This window comes from Zootoca vivipara, chromosome 4 (genome assembly GCF_963506605.1).
Source record: "Zootoca vivipara chromosome 4, rZooViv1.1, whole genome shotgun sequence".
NCBI classification, from domain to species: Eukaryota; Metazoa; Chordata; class Lepidosauria; order Squamata; family Lacertidae; genus Zootoca; species Zootoca vivipara.
Window position 1 is genome coordinate 37,410,918 of NC_083279.1, and position 17,566 is coordinate 37,428,483.

Below are 17,566 nucleotides of genomic sequence, written 5' to 3' on the forward strand. Positions count from 1 at the left end.
GGGCAAAGAATTGATCTGTATTATAGAAGTCGTCGTCAAGACTTCTGTTAGAAGACACACTGCTATTCAGGGCCACCTTGAGTCAGAATGTATCCCAGAATACACCTCTTTTCCATTGTAGAGAACACCTGAAAGCACTCCGCAAACTGCAGTTTAAGCAGCTTGAAGGGTGTGGGGAGTAAAATACAAAGAGTAAGAATAAATGAAGCCGATGAAATCCAGTTCACTTCCTCACTTAAGAGTCAATGGGCTGTTGCAGAATAATAGCTTCTCAAGAATTGCAACCAAGCAACTGTACACCACATGCAAGCAAAGGACACTTAAACGATTAGCATTGGAAGGGAATGAAGACATGTTCAGCAGCTCTTTTAACACTTTAATTGGGGGTTCTTGCTAAGGCGGTTTATTTGGGATTTATTCTGACCCAGTCTACTATTGTTAAAATCTACTGAAGGCATTCCGGGGGAGACAGATTAGTTGCAGAATACCTTGTTTTCAAACTGAATACAGTCTCCATCGTCCAGCACAGCAGTGTGGTGCGGTTCTATTTTTTGTTGAGCATCAGAAGGACCTGGAAAAAGGTGTTTTTTTCAAGAGGTGATTGTGTAACATTTCCAAATAGGTACTGGCTATTTCACACTATTTCAGAAACATATATGAATAATGAAACCTTTCACGAAAATTTCCAGGCAGACAACTTCATTGCAAGGTAAGACTTACAATGTCCAAGCATGCAATGCTATAACCCAGGCATCCCCAAACTGCGGCCCTCCGGATGTTTTGGCCTACAGCTCCCATGATCCCTAAGAGGACCAGTGGTCAGGGATGATGGGAATTGTAGTCTAAAACATCTGGAGGGCTGAAGTTTGGGGGTGCCTGCTATAACCATTTACCTGAATAAGCCCCACTGAACTTGATGTGTCTTCCCTCCAAGTATAGGATTGTTCTATAAGGGGCATTTACAGTTCTCCCTGCAATATCTGTTTTCTACTTTGAAATAAATGCTTCAGCTGAGATGGCTCAGCCAAAGCATGAGACTCAATCTCAGGGTTCGAGCCCCACATGGGGTAAAAAATCCCTGCATTGCAGGGGATTGGACTAGATGAGCTTCACGGTCCCTTCCAACTCTGATTCTGTGAAAGGATATCTAGCATCACTATGGTCCTCTGCAGGTACAGTAACCGCTTCATTACCCAACAAACAAAGCTTTCTCCAACCTGTGGCAACTAAGGTGGCTCATTTGTGCCACGAGGACCCTCAACAAGGGTCAACCACAGATTTATTGTTTATAGATAGGTGGGCTCATAGGCAGAGCAGCAATCTCTAGGAAATACTGTGCAGAGACCGTAGCAGGCTTTATAGACCATAAACCAATAGGAAGCCACCTGCTAATCTTTAAAAGCAGCAATTTTTACAGAGCAAGCAAATGCTGCCTGTTTTACATTTACAACAGTCTGAATACCATTTCACCCCTAAAAACAGATCATACTAGCTTTTGAAAATAAAAAAATGGTTCTCAAAAACAGAAGCAGTTTCCAGTAATCTAAACAGGGTGGAGTCAACAAGCAACTTACCAACATATACATTACCAAAGAGCGTGTAAATAAACGCTGTCCAACCTGAAATGTAAAAGGGCAAAATATTGTCAAATACATAGACAGTTTAAACATACAGAGGCCTGTATTGGGCCATGCAAGGTTGTAATTTGCAAGGTGTAAAGGTTCCATTTTTGAACCATATTTTACTTATTTTCAGATGTAACATAACTAATGAAACAACATTATTACCAAGCTACGACACCTCCCCAAAGTAGAGACACATGCACTACTGCAAAATACATTGGACTTTCCAATGTATTCATCAACTGCTCTATTTAACAACAGGATAAATAATTAAGTTATTGCATTTTAAGAGGCTTACTGGGAGGCAACTTATTTTTATTTAAAAAAATATTAAATTTTCTATTTTACAATCTCAAATAAACATTTTGCAAACTTTAAAATATCCAATGGCTTCCCTTCTTCTCTTCCCATGGTTCATTTTACATATCATACATCTCTGTATATTTTACTATAACCATTCAAATCAGTTTTCCACTTTTACATCCATCAAAAATTATTTACTCTGTTGAATTTATCTTAATGCTGCCAGCATTTTCAGCTGTATATTTCGGCTGAAAACTTTCCATATATTCAATAAATGTTTTCCAGTCTTCTTCAAATGCATGTTCTTCTTGCTCTCTTTTTCTATGTGTTAAATCCACAAGTTGTGCCTATTCTGTCAACTCAAGTTGCCAATCCTCTTTAGTTAGGACCTCGCTCACTTTCCTTTGGGGCTAACAAAACACAGGTCGCAGTTGTTGAATACATAAATAACCTTTTCTGACACCAGAGAATTTCAGTATGGGTTATCCCCAACAAAAACGACTCTGTTTTTTTTGGGGGGGGGGAGGGAGGAGTCAAACTTTTTTTCAATTTATTATAAATCATTTCCCAATACATTTTTACCTTTTTACACTGGGAGACAATTTAAGACCTGTAGGTCACCTCCAGCCCACTAAGGCCTCTCCAACAGACTGCTTAGCCTTCTACTACTGTCGTGTGACCATTTATCCTTCAGCTGCAGTTCTGTGGGAAGGAGACACAAAATGGACCTTTTCTTGGGAAAGGCATTTAACTGGTGGGCCCAGTCCATTGTTTGGTGGTTTGCTCCTTCTTAGCCCAGTTGTAAATATTTTTTGCTCAGATGCAAATCCTACTTGGTTTGATGGGAATTGTTTGCTTAAAAAGTACACAATGATGCAGTCACCAGAACACCAGCTAGATCAGGCATCCCCAAACTTCGGCCCTCCATATGTTTTGGACTACAATTCCCATCATCCCTGACCACTGGTCCTCTTAGCTAGGGATCATGGGAGTTGTAGGCCAAAACATCTGGAGGGCCGCAGTTTGGGGATGCCTGAGCTAGATGAAATCCTTATTTGCAAAACCTAACCACCAGCTCTGTTTCTTCCAAGCTCAATGCCTGGCATTTTGACATGGATGAAAAAAATATTGCCATGTAACCTGATTAAAACTGTGCTCTCTTTATCCCAGTTGGCACCTGCATTGGGTCTGAATTGGTTTTATCTATGCACTGCTGCTTTAAACTGCTTTTTAAAACATATAATCGTTTTTTAATTAGTTTTTCATATGCAACTGTTCTACCTGCTTCATAAATGTTTTATTATACAGTGGTACCTCGGTTTACGAACACCTCGGGTTACGAACTTTCGGTTTGCGAACGATCGAAACCCGGAAGTAAGTAACCCGAGGTTTCCGAGGCCACGGAAGCGCTCCGGTCTTACCTCACGGGTAGAAAAGGGCTCCCAGCAGCAGCAGCAACAGCGGCTGCGGAGGAGGAGGCAGGTGGACGACTTCGGCGTCGCGCTCCTGCGACGTCTCTCCACCTTCTCCGTCGCGTTCCTGGACGGCGCGACCTCCAGGAGCGCAACGGCGAAGGTGGAGAGACGTCGCAGGAGCGTGACTGCGAAGGCCCGGCTTCGCTTCTCTCAACCCCTCCGCGAGGCCGGGACTTCGCAGTCGCGCTCCTTCGACGTCTCTCCACCTTCGCGCCGTCCAGGAACGCGACGGAGAAGGTGGAGAGACGTCGCAGGAGCGCGACGGCGAAGGCCCAGCCTCGCGGAGGAGTCGAGAGAAGCGAAGCCGGACCTTCACCGTTGCGCCCCTGCGGGGTGGAGAGAGACGTCGGCACAGGGTCAAGAGAAGCAGCCGACGACGAGCCACCCCGCGAGCCACCGCGAGCCACCCCGGCCAGTCCTGGCGCCTGGTGGTGGCGGCTGCTCTGAGAAGGAGGAAGGTCGCCCGCCAGCACCGCGGAGCGAGAGGGACGGAGAGCCGCAGCCGCCGCCGCGGCGCAATGAAACGACTCAACAAGCCTCTCGCCGCTTGCCAAGCAGGGGAGAAGCTGTGTTATGCAGGGGCTGCGGGAGCTGCAGCAGGGGTCTCCACCATGAAGCGGCTCGGGAGTCTCCACCTGCCTCCTCCTCCGCAGCCGCTGTTGCTGCTGCTGCTGGGAGCCCTTTTCTACCCGCGAGGTAAGAGCTTCCGAAGGGAAAACCCCCCCCTCCGGTTTTCAGCCTCCTTAAATGAGCACAGCGCAGCGTTTCCCATTGTCAGGAATGGATTAATCCACTTTCCATGACTTTCAATGGGAAAGTTTGCTTCGGTTTATGAACACTTCGGTTTATGAACAGACTTCCGGAACCAATTGTGTTCGTAAACCGAGGTTCCACTGTACTGTCAATTGCTTTGGGAGGCCTCAAGGGAAACAATTCATAACATAAATAAACGGCGCTCATCTTTTTGTTAAGACATTACTGCTTAGTCTGCAACCGTTAGTAAATGTGTTCTTTTAAATGCAGATGCACCTCTGAAATAACCACATGGATTTCAGCCACAGCAATTCTACTTTCAAGGTTATATCTTTCTCATTCTCTGGGCACATATCCCAGAACAAGCAGCAAGCCCCATCATTTAGACACGAAAATCCCGACACATTAAGCTCCAGTTAAATGACCACAATTTTTATCCATAAATAGACACAGATTGGAAGGTAGCCTTAGAAAGTCAAATTTTGCGGCTATATAGTTATGCTTAAGACGTGAAGTCAAACAGTGGGCCAATAACTTATTTTGTGGCATGGATAGATTGTACAGCAGCCATTCCAAACCAGTCCCCTTTATTTCTCTGCTTCTTGGGGTGAGTGGTGATACTTATATACCTAAAACTGGCTACACAAGCATCCAGAGGCTCAGGGGAACACCAGGAATTGCAGGAGAAACAAAACTAAAACATGTTAACACACAAAGGACACATACTCCCTTCCAAAGGCTGAAACACAACTGCACATGTGTGCAGGACCTGTCTGATTCATCCACGTCTGTTGCCATTAAAAATAGGTTTGAAGTAGGGCTTGTGTGATAAGTTTCCATTGCCCAGGCTCCTGGCTGTATCTGCTAGGAGGACAATGAGTTTGGGGTGAGGGGAGAGAAGGAGGAGGAGGAGGAGGAGGAGGAGGAGGAGGAGGAGGAGGAGGAGGAGGAGAGTTTGGACTTGATATCCCACCTTTCACTCCCCTTAAGGAGTCTCAAAGTGGCTAACAATCTCCTTTCCCTTCCTCCTCCACAACAAACACTCTGTGAGGTGAGTGAGGCTGAGAGACTTCAGAGGGGTGTGACTAGCCTAAGGTCACCTAGCAGCTGCATGTGGAGGAGCGGGGAAGCGAACCCAGTTCACCAGATTACAAGTCCACCGCTCTTAACCACTACTATTAATAGTGATTTACTTGAACTCAGGATATAGTTCAAAAGATAGTAAATGTGTATTTATTCATATATTTATGTGTCAGCTCCTTAACTGTTCAGTGGCTATTAGTATATTGCTTTAAAAGGCCAGAGTTTACATAAATTTGTTTACATACAAAACACAAATGTGCAGAAACAAACATCCATCTCTCACAGAAATAACTGGAAAATCTTATGGAGCGAATTTGCAACTAAGTCTTTGCCCATTACCTAAGAGACAAACATGTGTGGCAAACGCCAAGGGATTTTGCAACTCCAGATCCTGAGCTCATTTAATAACAACTATATATATATGAATAAAGATTGCCAAGGTTATATATATAACCTTGGCAATCTTTATTCAAATGAGCCTTACCAAAGTCAGGATAGCATATGTAGCAAGATAAGCGTGTGCATAAGTTTTTTGGATCCAAACTTGGATTCTTTGCAACTGAGGCAGAGAATTTACAATACATAAAAATCTTACTGACTGACCTCAGTTATCTAGCCAGCAGCCATCTGTTTTCTGCAAGAACTGGGGCTGAACTACGTGTTCATGGGATTGGATTGTCTGCCATTCTGTCTTTAAATGAAATTAAGCCACGAGAGGCTACCAATCTGATTAGAGCAATGGAAATGTGCCTTTTTCGTTCTCCCCACCTCACCCCAATTTCCCCAGTCAGTTGCCCCTAAAGGGTATTGCACTTTTTACCTCACTTGGCAACCCACAATTTGAGAGTATAATTTAGATCGGGAGAGAAAAGGTAAAAAAATAAATAAATCTCCCATTCTCCAACTGCTCTAATCAAATTGGAATGAATTAACGGCTGCATTAATAAAAACAGGTCACAGATTTCCCACATACCAAACACTTTGACCCTAAATCAGTGGAACAGATATTTTTCCTACAAGAATGAAAGTGAAGCCATTAACTTGTGAAAGAGCTACCGGGCAAGTGGTGGGCAATGTGTGTAGCCACGGGTCCAGAGCATTTGCCTATTTCACTATCATTCTACTCACTCAGTCCTCTTTCCTTACATGATTCACGATGCGCAAAGCGAAGGGTGTTGGCTGTGCTTGCTGCCCTCCTTCCTCTGCTTCTGCCCCTGTCATGCGGCCCGGCGGCCCTCTACACATTAGAGGAAATGGTCTGGAATGGGGGGGGGGGTGCTCTACGTCTGGAGGCTCCCCACACAATTCAAAAACCAGAAACCACACAGGGAGAGCAGGCTGCTGGCTTCAGACCTCACCCCGCAGAAATCTGTGTTTCCTTCCCCTCATGAGATGGTGACCACATGATGGAAAAATGACTGAACAGGGCTTCCAGGTGGGAAGCCATGCACCACATGCACCAGCACAACAGATGTCTGTGTGCACAAGAGAGATTCCTCTCCTGTCCTCTTCAGTCCCCACACCCAACCCCCAAATTGGCTCCAGAGGGTTGGGGATTTAAAGTGTGTGCAGAGGGAGGCAAGGGACCAGAGGCCCTGCTGCACCAGTGAGATCACACCACTGTAGCAATTAAGTCTTTCAAGTCTGACTATGTACCATACCTCTGAAGGGATTTGGCAATCCATGTGGGGGGGAAAGTGCTATGCGCAGAACAGACCCTCAGATATTTCGCCGTGTAAAAAGGCCCAAGCCACACAACCAAAAATGGGAATGGAAGTTAAGCCCACGCTAGGAACTCATCCCATCAACATGACACCATTAACGAGATTCAAGCATCACCATTTAAGCTGCTCCAAATTCCGTTTTTGACGAGATGAAGGAAACGTTTCCTACCTTTGGGAACAGCCTGGGTGTGTTTCGCTCCTTTGTCTAGCTTGAAATCCAGATACAGCGTCGGAGTGCGGGTATACACCTTAGACTGAACAGCAACAAGGAAAATTTACATCTCAGGAGGAGGAAAATCAGCATAGAGCACATCAAAACAAAGAGGGAGTTCACCAGCAATGCATTACGATGGTGGATAAGGCTATCAGTTGTAAATGGTCATGATGACTACTTCTAGAACAGTAGCAGCCCTATACACGTCTGCTCAGAAATAACTGTCTGCCACTGAGTTAATTTTACGCAAGGGCCTGTAGATTGTGCATATTTATATATATTTTAGTCCACTCTTCAAACAATTAGAATCCACCTCAGCACAAAAAGAATATTTGAGAGGCCATTTTTATGCTAGCCACAAACCCTAAAGAAATTGCATGGAGTCAGAACAACAAACAAATGGTAAGGAAGTAAAAACAAAAAAAGAGATGGATATTTACATTCAAGAACAAATGGGTTTTTTTGGGGGGGGGGAGACCTCCTGCTAGCCTCAGTTCTGAAATTCAAAATTCCCACTTCCACCCCATGTCCAGGGAGGTGACATAGAAAAGTGTAATGTATGAGCAAGATTCACGGTCTCCCATTCAAATAGACACCATATTTGGACTGTTGCCTTCAAAGAAAATTGTCTCCAGGGGAGACAAAAATTGCATGAGCTCCAAATGCTCGTGTGTAATTTTCCCCACAAGATGTTTGAATCCCAAAATGCATAGCCCCTTGCATATGCGGTGGGCAGATCGGAAATAGTGCAGGCTGTTTGCGACTTTCAAAGTTGTGTAGAAGATAGAATTTCAGCTTGCCATTGCAAGCTAAGCTTGCTGAAATTCCCTCTTCTACACTACTATGAGAAGAACAGGAGGCCTCTCTTCTTTAGTAATAAACAATAATAAAAATAATTTATTATTTATACCCCACCCATCTGGCTAGGTTTCCCCAGCCACTCTGGGCGGCTCCCAACAGAATATTAAAAACACGATAAAAGATCAGACATTAAAAACTTCCCTAAACAGGGCTGCCTTCAGATGTCTTCTAAAAGTCAGGAAGTTGTTTATTTCCTTAATGGGAGGGTGTTCCACAAGGTGGGCACCACTACTGAGAAGGCCCTCTGCCTGGTTCCCTGTAACCTCACATCTCGCAGTGAGGGAACCGCCAGAAGGCCCTCGGCGCTGGACCTCAGTGTCCAGGCAGAACGATGGAGGTGGAGACGCTCCTTCAGGTATACTGGGCCGAGGCCGTCTAGGGCTTTAACACTTTGAATTGTGCTCAGAAACGTACTGGGAGACAATGTAGGTCTTTCAGCATCAGTGGCTACCTTGCCTGCATTTAACCTAGAACTGGGATTGGGAAACTGTGGCCCTCCAGATGTGGCTGAACTTCAACTCCCATCAGACTCGGCCAACAAGGGCCGATGGGAGCTGGTGTCCAACTACATTGGGATGCCCAGAGATTTTCCATCACTGACCTAGAAGCTGAGAAGCCAAGTACTGTGAAGTCTCAAGGGAATGTTGAAGAATCGTAAAGCAGAGGAAGATTCTTTATATGGATAGGTAGCACTGATTAAACCATTTTTAGGATGGGTGGGCGCTTTCTGCACCATACACGTTTGTACTTCAGCAGACTTTATCGTACCATCTTATTACTCCTATTGGAACAGGTTCAGGTATGTACATTTCTCTTGGTCCATATGACAAACATGGCATTTTCTCCCGACTTTCTGATAAAGATCTGCAGGATTTAGAGAGCACTTCGTTTAGTTCTTCTGCAGATAGTTTTTAAAAGATTTGCTATGCTGTCAAGCTCGTGGCTTAATGAAGAAAGACTTCACTGAAGAGAGAAGAGGGAAATAAAGAAAGGAATACTCAGTGCGACAGCTCTGAAAAAAGCAAAAACTATGGATTAGGAAAGAGACTGAAAACAGAATTGCCAGCATTTTGAATGTGGCCTAAATTTCAGGTCATTCTATCTCAAAAAGATAAAAATAATTCCTTCCAGTAGCACCTTAGAGAGCAAGTAAGTTTGTCATTGGTATGAGCTTTCGTGTGCATGCACACTTCGTCAGATACTGGAAAACTAGAATTCTTCAGAGCTGGAAAACTAGAATTGGAAGAGAGCAGCCAACTTAATTGGGGAATATACGAAAGGAAGTACTTTTTCACCCAAATTATAGAATTGGCTGCCATAAAATGTAATGATAGCCAATAGTTTGTCTAATCCAGTTTAAAACTTGTCAAACTCATGAAAGATAAATAAACTAATGGCTACTAACCCTGAGGTAACTGCAGAACCAATAAGCAATGCAATTAATTTTAACATTTTAAAATATTATATGGAAATATTATACTTTTGTGTGTGCAAGTCAGTCCTATGGGGCATGTCTGGAGAAAATGAATTTCCTCTAAACAAATTTAATAGGCAAAGTGAGCACAAAGCTATTTCTTTCTCTGTCTTTGCCAGTGTTTTAGTAACCTAATCCTCCAAACCCACACAGACTCCATGGGGCTCAGCAGGGATACCAGGGATTAATTTAGCAAAGAGAGTAACCTCTCACCCCTGGAGGTGCTCCTTTTGGGCAAGACCTGCATTTCAATCATGGACTAACGCAAGAGGTCTTCAGACATTGCAGTCAGCATTCTTAAAATGAGACATGAGAACCAAGATATATTCCAAGGCAATGTAAACAAAATCTAGAAATATCTCTGTTCTACAATCATCTTTGTTGTTGTTGTTTAGTCGTGTCCGACTCTTCGTGACCCCATGGACCATCATCTTTTCCTTCCAGTCTTGTCCCCATGGACATCTTTTCCTTTCCTTCTTGTCGCCACGGACAATCATCTTTACAACTAACAATTTCCATGTAATTCATACTACTATGGTGTGCCTGATACCAACAACGATTTCTTATATGACAAGAATGTAAGATCAGCCCACACTTAAGGTCTTTCTAGCCAGTTCTCCCAGTGGTCAACCTGTTGCCTACAGGAAGCCCACAAGGAAATGAGAGCAAAAGACCTCTCCTGCTTGTTGTCCTCAGAGACATTCCACCTCCAATTCTGGAGCTAATACAGCTCTCTTGGCTAGTAGCCACCAATAGCCTTATTCCGCATGAATCTGTCTAATCTCCTTTTAATGTTGTCCAAGCTGGCTGCCATCATTACATCTTGTGGCAGCATAGTTTAGGTATGTGCTGTGTGAAGTCCTTCCTCTTATCTATACCGAATCTCCCAACTATCAACTTTATTGGATGCTCCAATTCTGGACTTACGAGAGAAGAACAACATCCTCTCGCAATCCCCTTTGCCACATTTTCCCAAAGAATTTCCTACATTGCCATCACTCAGATGCCAGGGATTTTGATTATAAGAATTGGTAAAAAGCCCTTTATGACTACGTGTGTAGACATGCCCTAAAGGCATCAGATGAAAAGTAAATTAATGAAACACAAACTGCATTGTCCAATGATGATGGCTTCCAATTATTTTACAAGATCCCCCAAGACCTCTCCTGCTTGTTGAACCTGCCCTGTGAACCTATACTAAACAAGAGTTCATACAACCCAATCCATGTTGCCTTCACATTATTCTTAAAAAAAGAAACAGGAAAACCAGTTCCCCTCAAACATGAAATTTCAAGCAGTCTTGTACCGGAGTCAACGTACAAATTGCAATCTTGGGTCAGGAAATGAATCAGAAGTGGAAATGCATCACGTTGAATTTTTTAAAGGGTGCCTTCCGGAAGGCAAAAAGAGGCATTAAATCAAAAATGCCTTTTAAAGCAACACTGCAAAGTACTTATGGAAAGATTTGAAGCCACATGTTGAAAGAATTTATGACTACTGTGGTATGCAAACCCCACTTTGGCTCATCTTGCCTACATCCCCCCCCAGTTATTCATGGTAATAAGCCACTAGCATTAAAATGGTTCAACAAAGCATCTTCAACACGCAGAAAGAGAATTTATGACTGATCTGAAGGTGATGGCTTTTTTTGTCTGTTATACCTGCACTAGAAAGGGCAGCAACTTCCCACTGGTATGGTCACAATTTCATTAGGCCATGCAGCTTACATGTGGCATTGATTTGTCTTCATAATGAATAGCACGTTTGCTAATAAAAACAATGGGAGGAATGCTAGAAGGTGGTAAAATTAAAGACATGCAATTGGAAAAGCTTCAGAAAAAGTATGCAATGTAAAGTCATCCCTTGAGTTTGCAAACAACATTTACTGTAACTGCAGGCATTATCAGTCTGTATTCACAGATATATAAAAGGGACCCCCAAGGCACATCTAGTCCAGCCCCCCCCCCACAATGCAAAAATTACAGCTAAAGAATTCCACACAAGTCTAAGCAGGTATTATATTGAAAACAAGTAACTCAAAGTATGACCCTGTGATGACCGTAAACATATTTGCTGCTGTATTCAGTGTTGACATTTGTGCAGAAGGGGTTTGTGCCGGTGGCAATGCGGTGATGAAGCTTCTGAGATTAATTGGCTGAACTGATGAGACAATGTGAAATGTTCCCATTGGTGAAGCACTAGAAACTGGAGTAATGAGCAGCAGCTGGCTTTCTTTCACAATGGAAGCAGCTTCTAAAATCACTGTTTAAGGTGGAAAGCAAAGTAGAGATTCTTTCATTCCTCCGTCAGAGCTAATGTGTAAAGATAGACCATGAAGCCTACCTTATGCCCCCAGTTTATCTGCCATCAGAGTATAATATTTCTGCCATGCCAAATCCTATCTGTCAACGCTGTCTTGGCAGAGTTTTGGGTATATCCTATCCAAAGCCCTTGAATCATGCCTGCATAACTGGCTAACCCACCAAGTCTAACACAGCCCATCATCTAGAGCTGTGGCTCACCTGTGGCTGGATGAGCCTTTCTTAACTTATCTGTTTGAGACTATAAAAGACAACTAATAACAACAATAATAACAACACATGGCTCATGGATTGTGTTCAGTCTGATGGATCACAAAATTGAGCACAATGAATTAGTTGCTGTGACAACGGTGCTTTTAGTATGGGCTCATGGAACATGCTACAAATAGTATTTAACATGCACAAAGCGGTTTAAGTATTTCCTTAATGGGTGTTATTTACCCCAGGAACTTACAAATACTGATCTAATACAGTGGTACCTCTGGTTACGAACTTAATTCGTTCCGGAGGTCCGTTCTTAACCCGAAACCATTCTTAACCTGAAGTTCTTAACTTTAGCTAATGGGGCCTCCCGCTGCCACCATGCCGCCAGTGTGCAATTTCTGTTCTCATCCTGAGGTAATGTTCTTAACGCAAGGTACTACTTCCGGGGTTAGGGTTAGAGTCTGTAACCCAAAGTGTTTGTAACCCGAAGTACCACTGTATAGTAAAATGAAGCTTGCTAGCTAGAGCGATCGTTTTTTCTGAAGTCCAACTTTAAACATACTGTCTCTTTGGTGTAGAATATTAGTTTTCAGGCAATTCGGGATTAACTGAACCACAGTCAAGTGCTCACCCAGGGGCTCTCTATTTTAATTGGCTCCTCACTCAGTTCACACAGCTACAGTAGCCGTTCCCAGAATTCATTGCTGCTGGACATGCCCATGAGCATCTAAAGCCAAGTGCTGACATCCTAGGTGGGCATGCTGAGTCTGCAGAAAATTTCATCCAAGTAGGCACCTGCCACACCCCTTTGTATCTGAAACTTCGTACCAAACTTCTGATCAACTGCCTCCACCCACAAGTAGGGCATCATCCAGCTGTTAAGCTGCCAATGGTAGGTTGAAAATAGGATGCAGATTGTTTCAGTGCTTTAGGTTTGCAAATAGCCAAAGCTTTCATTTCCTCATGCAACTTTTTTGAGTTCTTCCATCTGGAAGACTTTCAGCAATTGTTTAAGCAATGAAAAATGCAGTGCAGGTAATAAATGTAAAAACAGTGTAATGTGTCTCTCTGGTATAGCGTGTCTACATAAATTATTTTAAAGCACCACAGAATGTGTGTATTTTCTTCATCTTGCCAGGTAATATATCAGACTGATAAAACGGCTACACTCCTCCTAGACGTACCAGACTATGCTTTGAAAATTGTGGTCCAGGAGGAATCTGGCCCGACTGGGGCATTTTACACAGCTTCAGCCACAGAAAAAGAGCATCACCTAAGAAGTTGTGCTGTTAACTGTTGGGAAAACCTTGGCCAACCTGTTCAGATACGAGGCTGAATTATTGGGAAATAAAAATTATACAGACTCTGGGTTGGGTGGCTGATTAAAAAAGGATGCCTTGCGGGAGGAGAAACCAGATTATACATTATTTTATTTGTACCCCGCCCATCTGACTGGGTTGCCATATACAAACACATAATAAAACATTAAACATTAAAAACTTCCCTATACAGGTCTGCCTTCAGGTGTCTTCTAAAGGTTGTATAGTTACAACCTTGACATCTGAAGAGATGGCGTTCCGCAGGGTAGGCGCCACTGCCAAGAAGGCCCTCTGCCTGCTTCCCTGTAACCTCACTTCTCACAGTGAGGGAACTGCCAGTTCCATGGCGGAATGTTTTAAGGATACAGGAAAACATAGGTCTCCTGGGCCAAACCATTGACTCTAGGCTGGTGGGGTTTCAAGACAGGGGAAGTTAGCCTGGAAGTGCCGGTCACTGAGCAAAGCAGATGGCTCTTCCCCATATTGAATCTCCCACTCTAGCCTTGCTTTGACAATGTTCTTACTAGAATTCTCACCCAACGCCACAAGTGAAATGAGAAATGAGGCTGAGTGGCCTCTAAGCTAACAGTGGGCTAGGGAGGAATGCCTGGGCAAGACGGCCCATCTGCTGCTCTGCTTCTGCACAGGCAAGGGCTCAGTTAATAAAACAAAGAAGTGGAATGTAGAGGCAGAGCCCAGGGGTCAGGGGTCAGCTCTGAAAGTGTGGGGTGGGCTTAAGTGTTCTGTGTGGGGCCAGCTGGAACTGGCTTAGCAAGCTGCGTGGCTTGTTTTCCCTCTGTAACCTTTCCTGATTGGAAGTGGCTGTTGGTTCACTGCAAGAACAAAGGCGTCCGGCTTCCTTTGCGAGCCACATTCCAGTATATCACCAAGGCATGCCTCGACAGTATATAGGATGAGGCTTGCTCACTTATTTTATGTGCTTCTTGATGGGTCGCAGCAAGGCAGCTTGTTAAAAAGGGGGGGGGGGACCCAATAAAATGCTTGCTTGAAATACCAAGATTACGACCCTTGAGACTCAACCTCCTCCAACAAGGCTCCGGCTCCTTTTCTCCCTTGCCGTAAGAACAAACCACGGCTCGACTATCCAGGCAGATTTAAACAACTGCTTCCTGAAAGTGAGATGCTATTAGTAATAATTCATACATCTCACAGCATCTCACTGGCAGTAGAAACAGTTTCCAGAAAGGTAAGCATAAGGGATAATATCCCATACAATTATATCCTCTTAAAACTAAAGGCCCCTACAAATGGCAGATGTATCACGACTGGCATGCTTGTTTTGCACTTGTCTGACCCTGAGGGTTTACATAATTAACTAGCTGAAACATGTAACTTCAGTGAATTGGAATTTTAAGCATATGACAGGTTGAGGGGATACATACAGCCAGAAAACGTTTGCTAAAGACACTGGCGGTGCCTGTAGTCTCCACCCCCATCGTTCAGACACTGAAGCCCAGTACCAAAGGCCTTCTAGCGGTTCCCTCACTGCGAGAAGTGAGCTTACAGGGAACCAGGCAGAGGGTCTTCTCAGTAGTGGTGCCCGACCTGTGGAATGCCCTCCCAGCAGATGTCAAGGAAATAAACAATTATATGACTTTTAGAAGACATCTGAAGGCAGCCCTGTTTAGGGAAGCTTTTAGTGTTTGATCTTTTATCGTGTTTTTGATATTCTGTTGGGAGCTGCCCAGAGTGGCTGGGGAAACCCAGCCAGATGGGCAGGGTATAAATAATTTTATTATTATTATCTAGCATATGTCTTGGTTAGTCATCCCCAACCTGGTGCTCTCCTGAGGTCATTGGACTCCAACTCCCATCACCCCAAACCATTGGCCATACTGGCCAGGTCTGATGGGCCTTGTAGTCCAAAATTTCATGTGGTTTGGGAAGGTTGTACAGTACACATCTCTTTGTGGCAGCAAGGCTCCATTGAAGGAGCACCGTGTGGGAATTCCCCTCAAATCGCCATCGTGAGCAATTCTTTCCAGCCAGCGGCTCTGTTTGGGAGGTGGAGGGAGAGCACAGCTCCCTCCACTACTGAGCTGGCTACAGGCCTTTCATGCAAACAAATCTAAGCACATAGGTCACAGAGTTTCTTTACAAGCAGATCCTTTTGTACATAAGGGCTCTTTCCATTCCACTTTTTCCTTGCCAACAGATTAGCTTTCCAAGGATGTACAGTAGCGTGGACTCCTCCCCCAATAGCATGTGGACTATATATACACAAGGAGTACACAGGAACTTGCCCCGTAATCTTACTGCTCCTTATCAGAGAAGGAAAAGTCACTCACAAATACCCTCAATGCGCCCTGCCTTGGCTTTACCTTCCCCTCCCCGCTCCCGAAGGTATAGTAAAGACAAGGGACACACTTTTTAAAAGGCTGCAGCTTGCGCTAAGCCATAAGATAACAATCAGAACTGTTCACAGTTGTTTTTTAAAAAGAGCTCTCTTTTCGCTAGTTTGTCGGCAAATGTGTTTACCTTTACGCCCAGCGCCTCTCCTGAAATGACAGACACACTCACACCGTTCTGTGAAGGCTTGGGGACTTCTTCCTTTTTGAGTTCTTGGTATTGGGGTTCAATCATTTTCTCAGAGCTTCTCAGGTTGACCCAAAGCTGCAGGCCATGGGCTGGCTCCTCAGTGCAAGGCATCTCCGCATGGAGAATGCCACGGCCGGCTGTCATCCACTATATACCAAAAGGTAAAGGAGAAGGTGAGAGAATTGAAACATTTTTCTTGGAACCTTCTACCATATGTGGTGGACATGTCCAGAGATGAGAAAGTTCTGGGACATGATCCATGAAGAAATAAAAAAGTTACTAAGAACTTCACATAGCAAAAGACCAGAAACATACCTTTTGGGAATATTGAATAGTGATATATCTAGAGAAAATATTAAATTCTTTCTGTACGTGACATCTGCGGCGAGAATCCTGGTGGCTAAGTACTGGAAGGGTAACCAGGTACCGACCAAAGAGGAATGGTTATGTAAATATTTGGAACTGGCCAAATTGACGGATATAATAAGAGTAAAGCCAATGAATACTGTCAAGAAGGAATGGAAGTGCTTGAATGATTATTTAGAAAGACAGGGCTCCAATGTAAAAATTTGGCTGTGTCTAGAATGACCTCCTGAATGGAAAAGGGGAAGCGTATATATTTACATATCTATATATTCAGATGAAAATAATACTGAAATACAGATAAAATGTGAAATGTGAAAGGGAAGTGTTGTGAGAGTGATGGAAGTCTATTACTGTACTACTATTATTTTGTAAAATAGTGTTTATTGTATTGAAATATTATACTTTTCTTTATTCTTTTACTGTCTACTTTTCTTCGCATTTTTTTTCTTTTTCTTTATATTATTCTTTATGTAAGGCTGGGTATTGATGTATTTACTTTGCAATAAAATGTCTTTTTAAAAAAGAAACATTTTGGTTTGCAGAAGCTGAAGTGAAGCATAAACTCAATTCCTAGTCCCCGCCCCCAAATTGCACACACGATCCAGTGTTTTGCTCAAAGCTGGCAACTCCACCTTGCATTATTTAGCCAAAGCGCAACAAAATGCAAAAATACAGGTCTAATAATTTGTTATGCTATTTGCTAAAAATAATCCATGAGTTTTAAACACTTAGGAAACAAAAGGTTTCAAGGCAGATTGTGGTATGATGGGAATTGACCCAGAATGTAAATATCCTAGGGCTTCAATAATCCTATGCACGCTTACCTGGGGGTAAGGCCCCATTGAACTTCATGGGGTGTATGTCTAAATCAAGGTTTCCCAAACTTGGGTCTCCAGCTCTTTTTTTGGACTACAACTCCCATCATCCCTAGCTAGCAGGGCCAGTGGTGAGGGATGATGGGAATTGTAGTCCAAAAACAGCTGGAGAGCCAAGTTTGGGAAACCCTGGTCTAAATAGACATGCATAGAGTTGCATTAAAAGTCTTTAGAAATGTTGTATTAGAATGACTTGGATTTGGAAGCTGTAACATGATCTGTAACAGGAATAGGCTAACTGTAACACCCCCCCAGGTGTTGCTGAAGTCTAACCAGACTTCTCCAATGACCAAGGATGCTTTTGGGGGGGGGGTTGTTACAGGTTAACTACCCCTGTCTACAGTATCAGCCTTCACTCTTTCCAGATCCAGGTACCATCTTCAATCCCAAACTGAAGCCACTTTAATCTTTTT

At 43.6% G+C, this 17,566-nt stretch overlaps 1 protein-coding gene across 6 annotated transcripts in view; it reads right to left on the reverse strand.

Annotated features, from left to right (window-relative positions):
* PIR (pirin) overlaps positions 1-17,566 on the reverse strand; it is a 32,581-nt gene that overhangs the window by 4,202 nt on the left and 10,813 nt on the right. For all 6 annotated transcript variants that reach the window (XM_060273505.1, XM_060273504.1, XM_060273506.1 and 3 more), the window contains exons 5-8: positions 15,853-16,059; positions 7,130-7,214; positions 1,575-1,619; positions 489-571 (exon numbers count right to left, since the gene is read on the reverse strand). In XM_060273505.1, the coding sequence (XP_060129488.1) occupies positions 489-571; positions 1,575-1,619; positions 7,130-7,214; positions 15,853-16,059 (420 nt within the window). The remainder of the gene's footprint in view (positions 1-488; positions 572-1,574; positions 1,620-7,129; positions 7,215-15,852; positions 16,060-17,566) is intronic.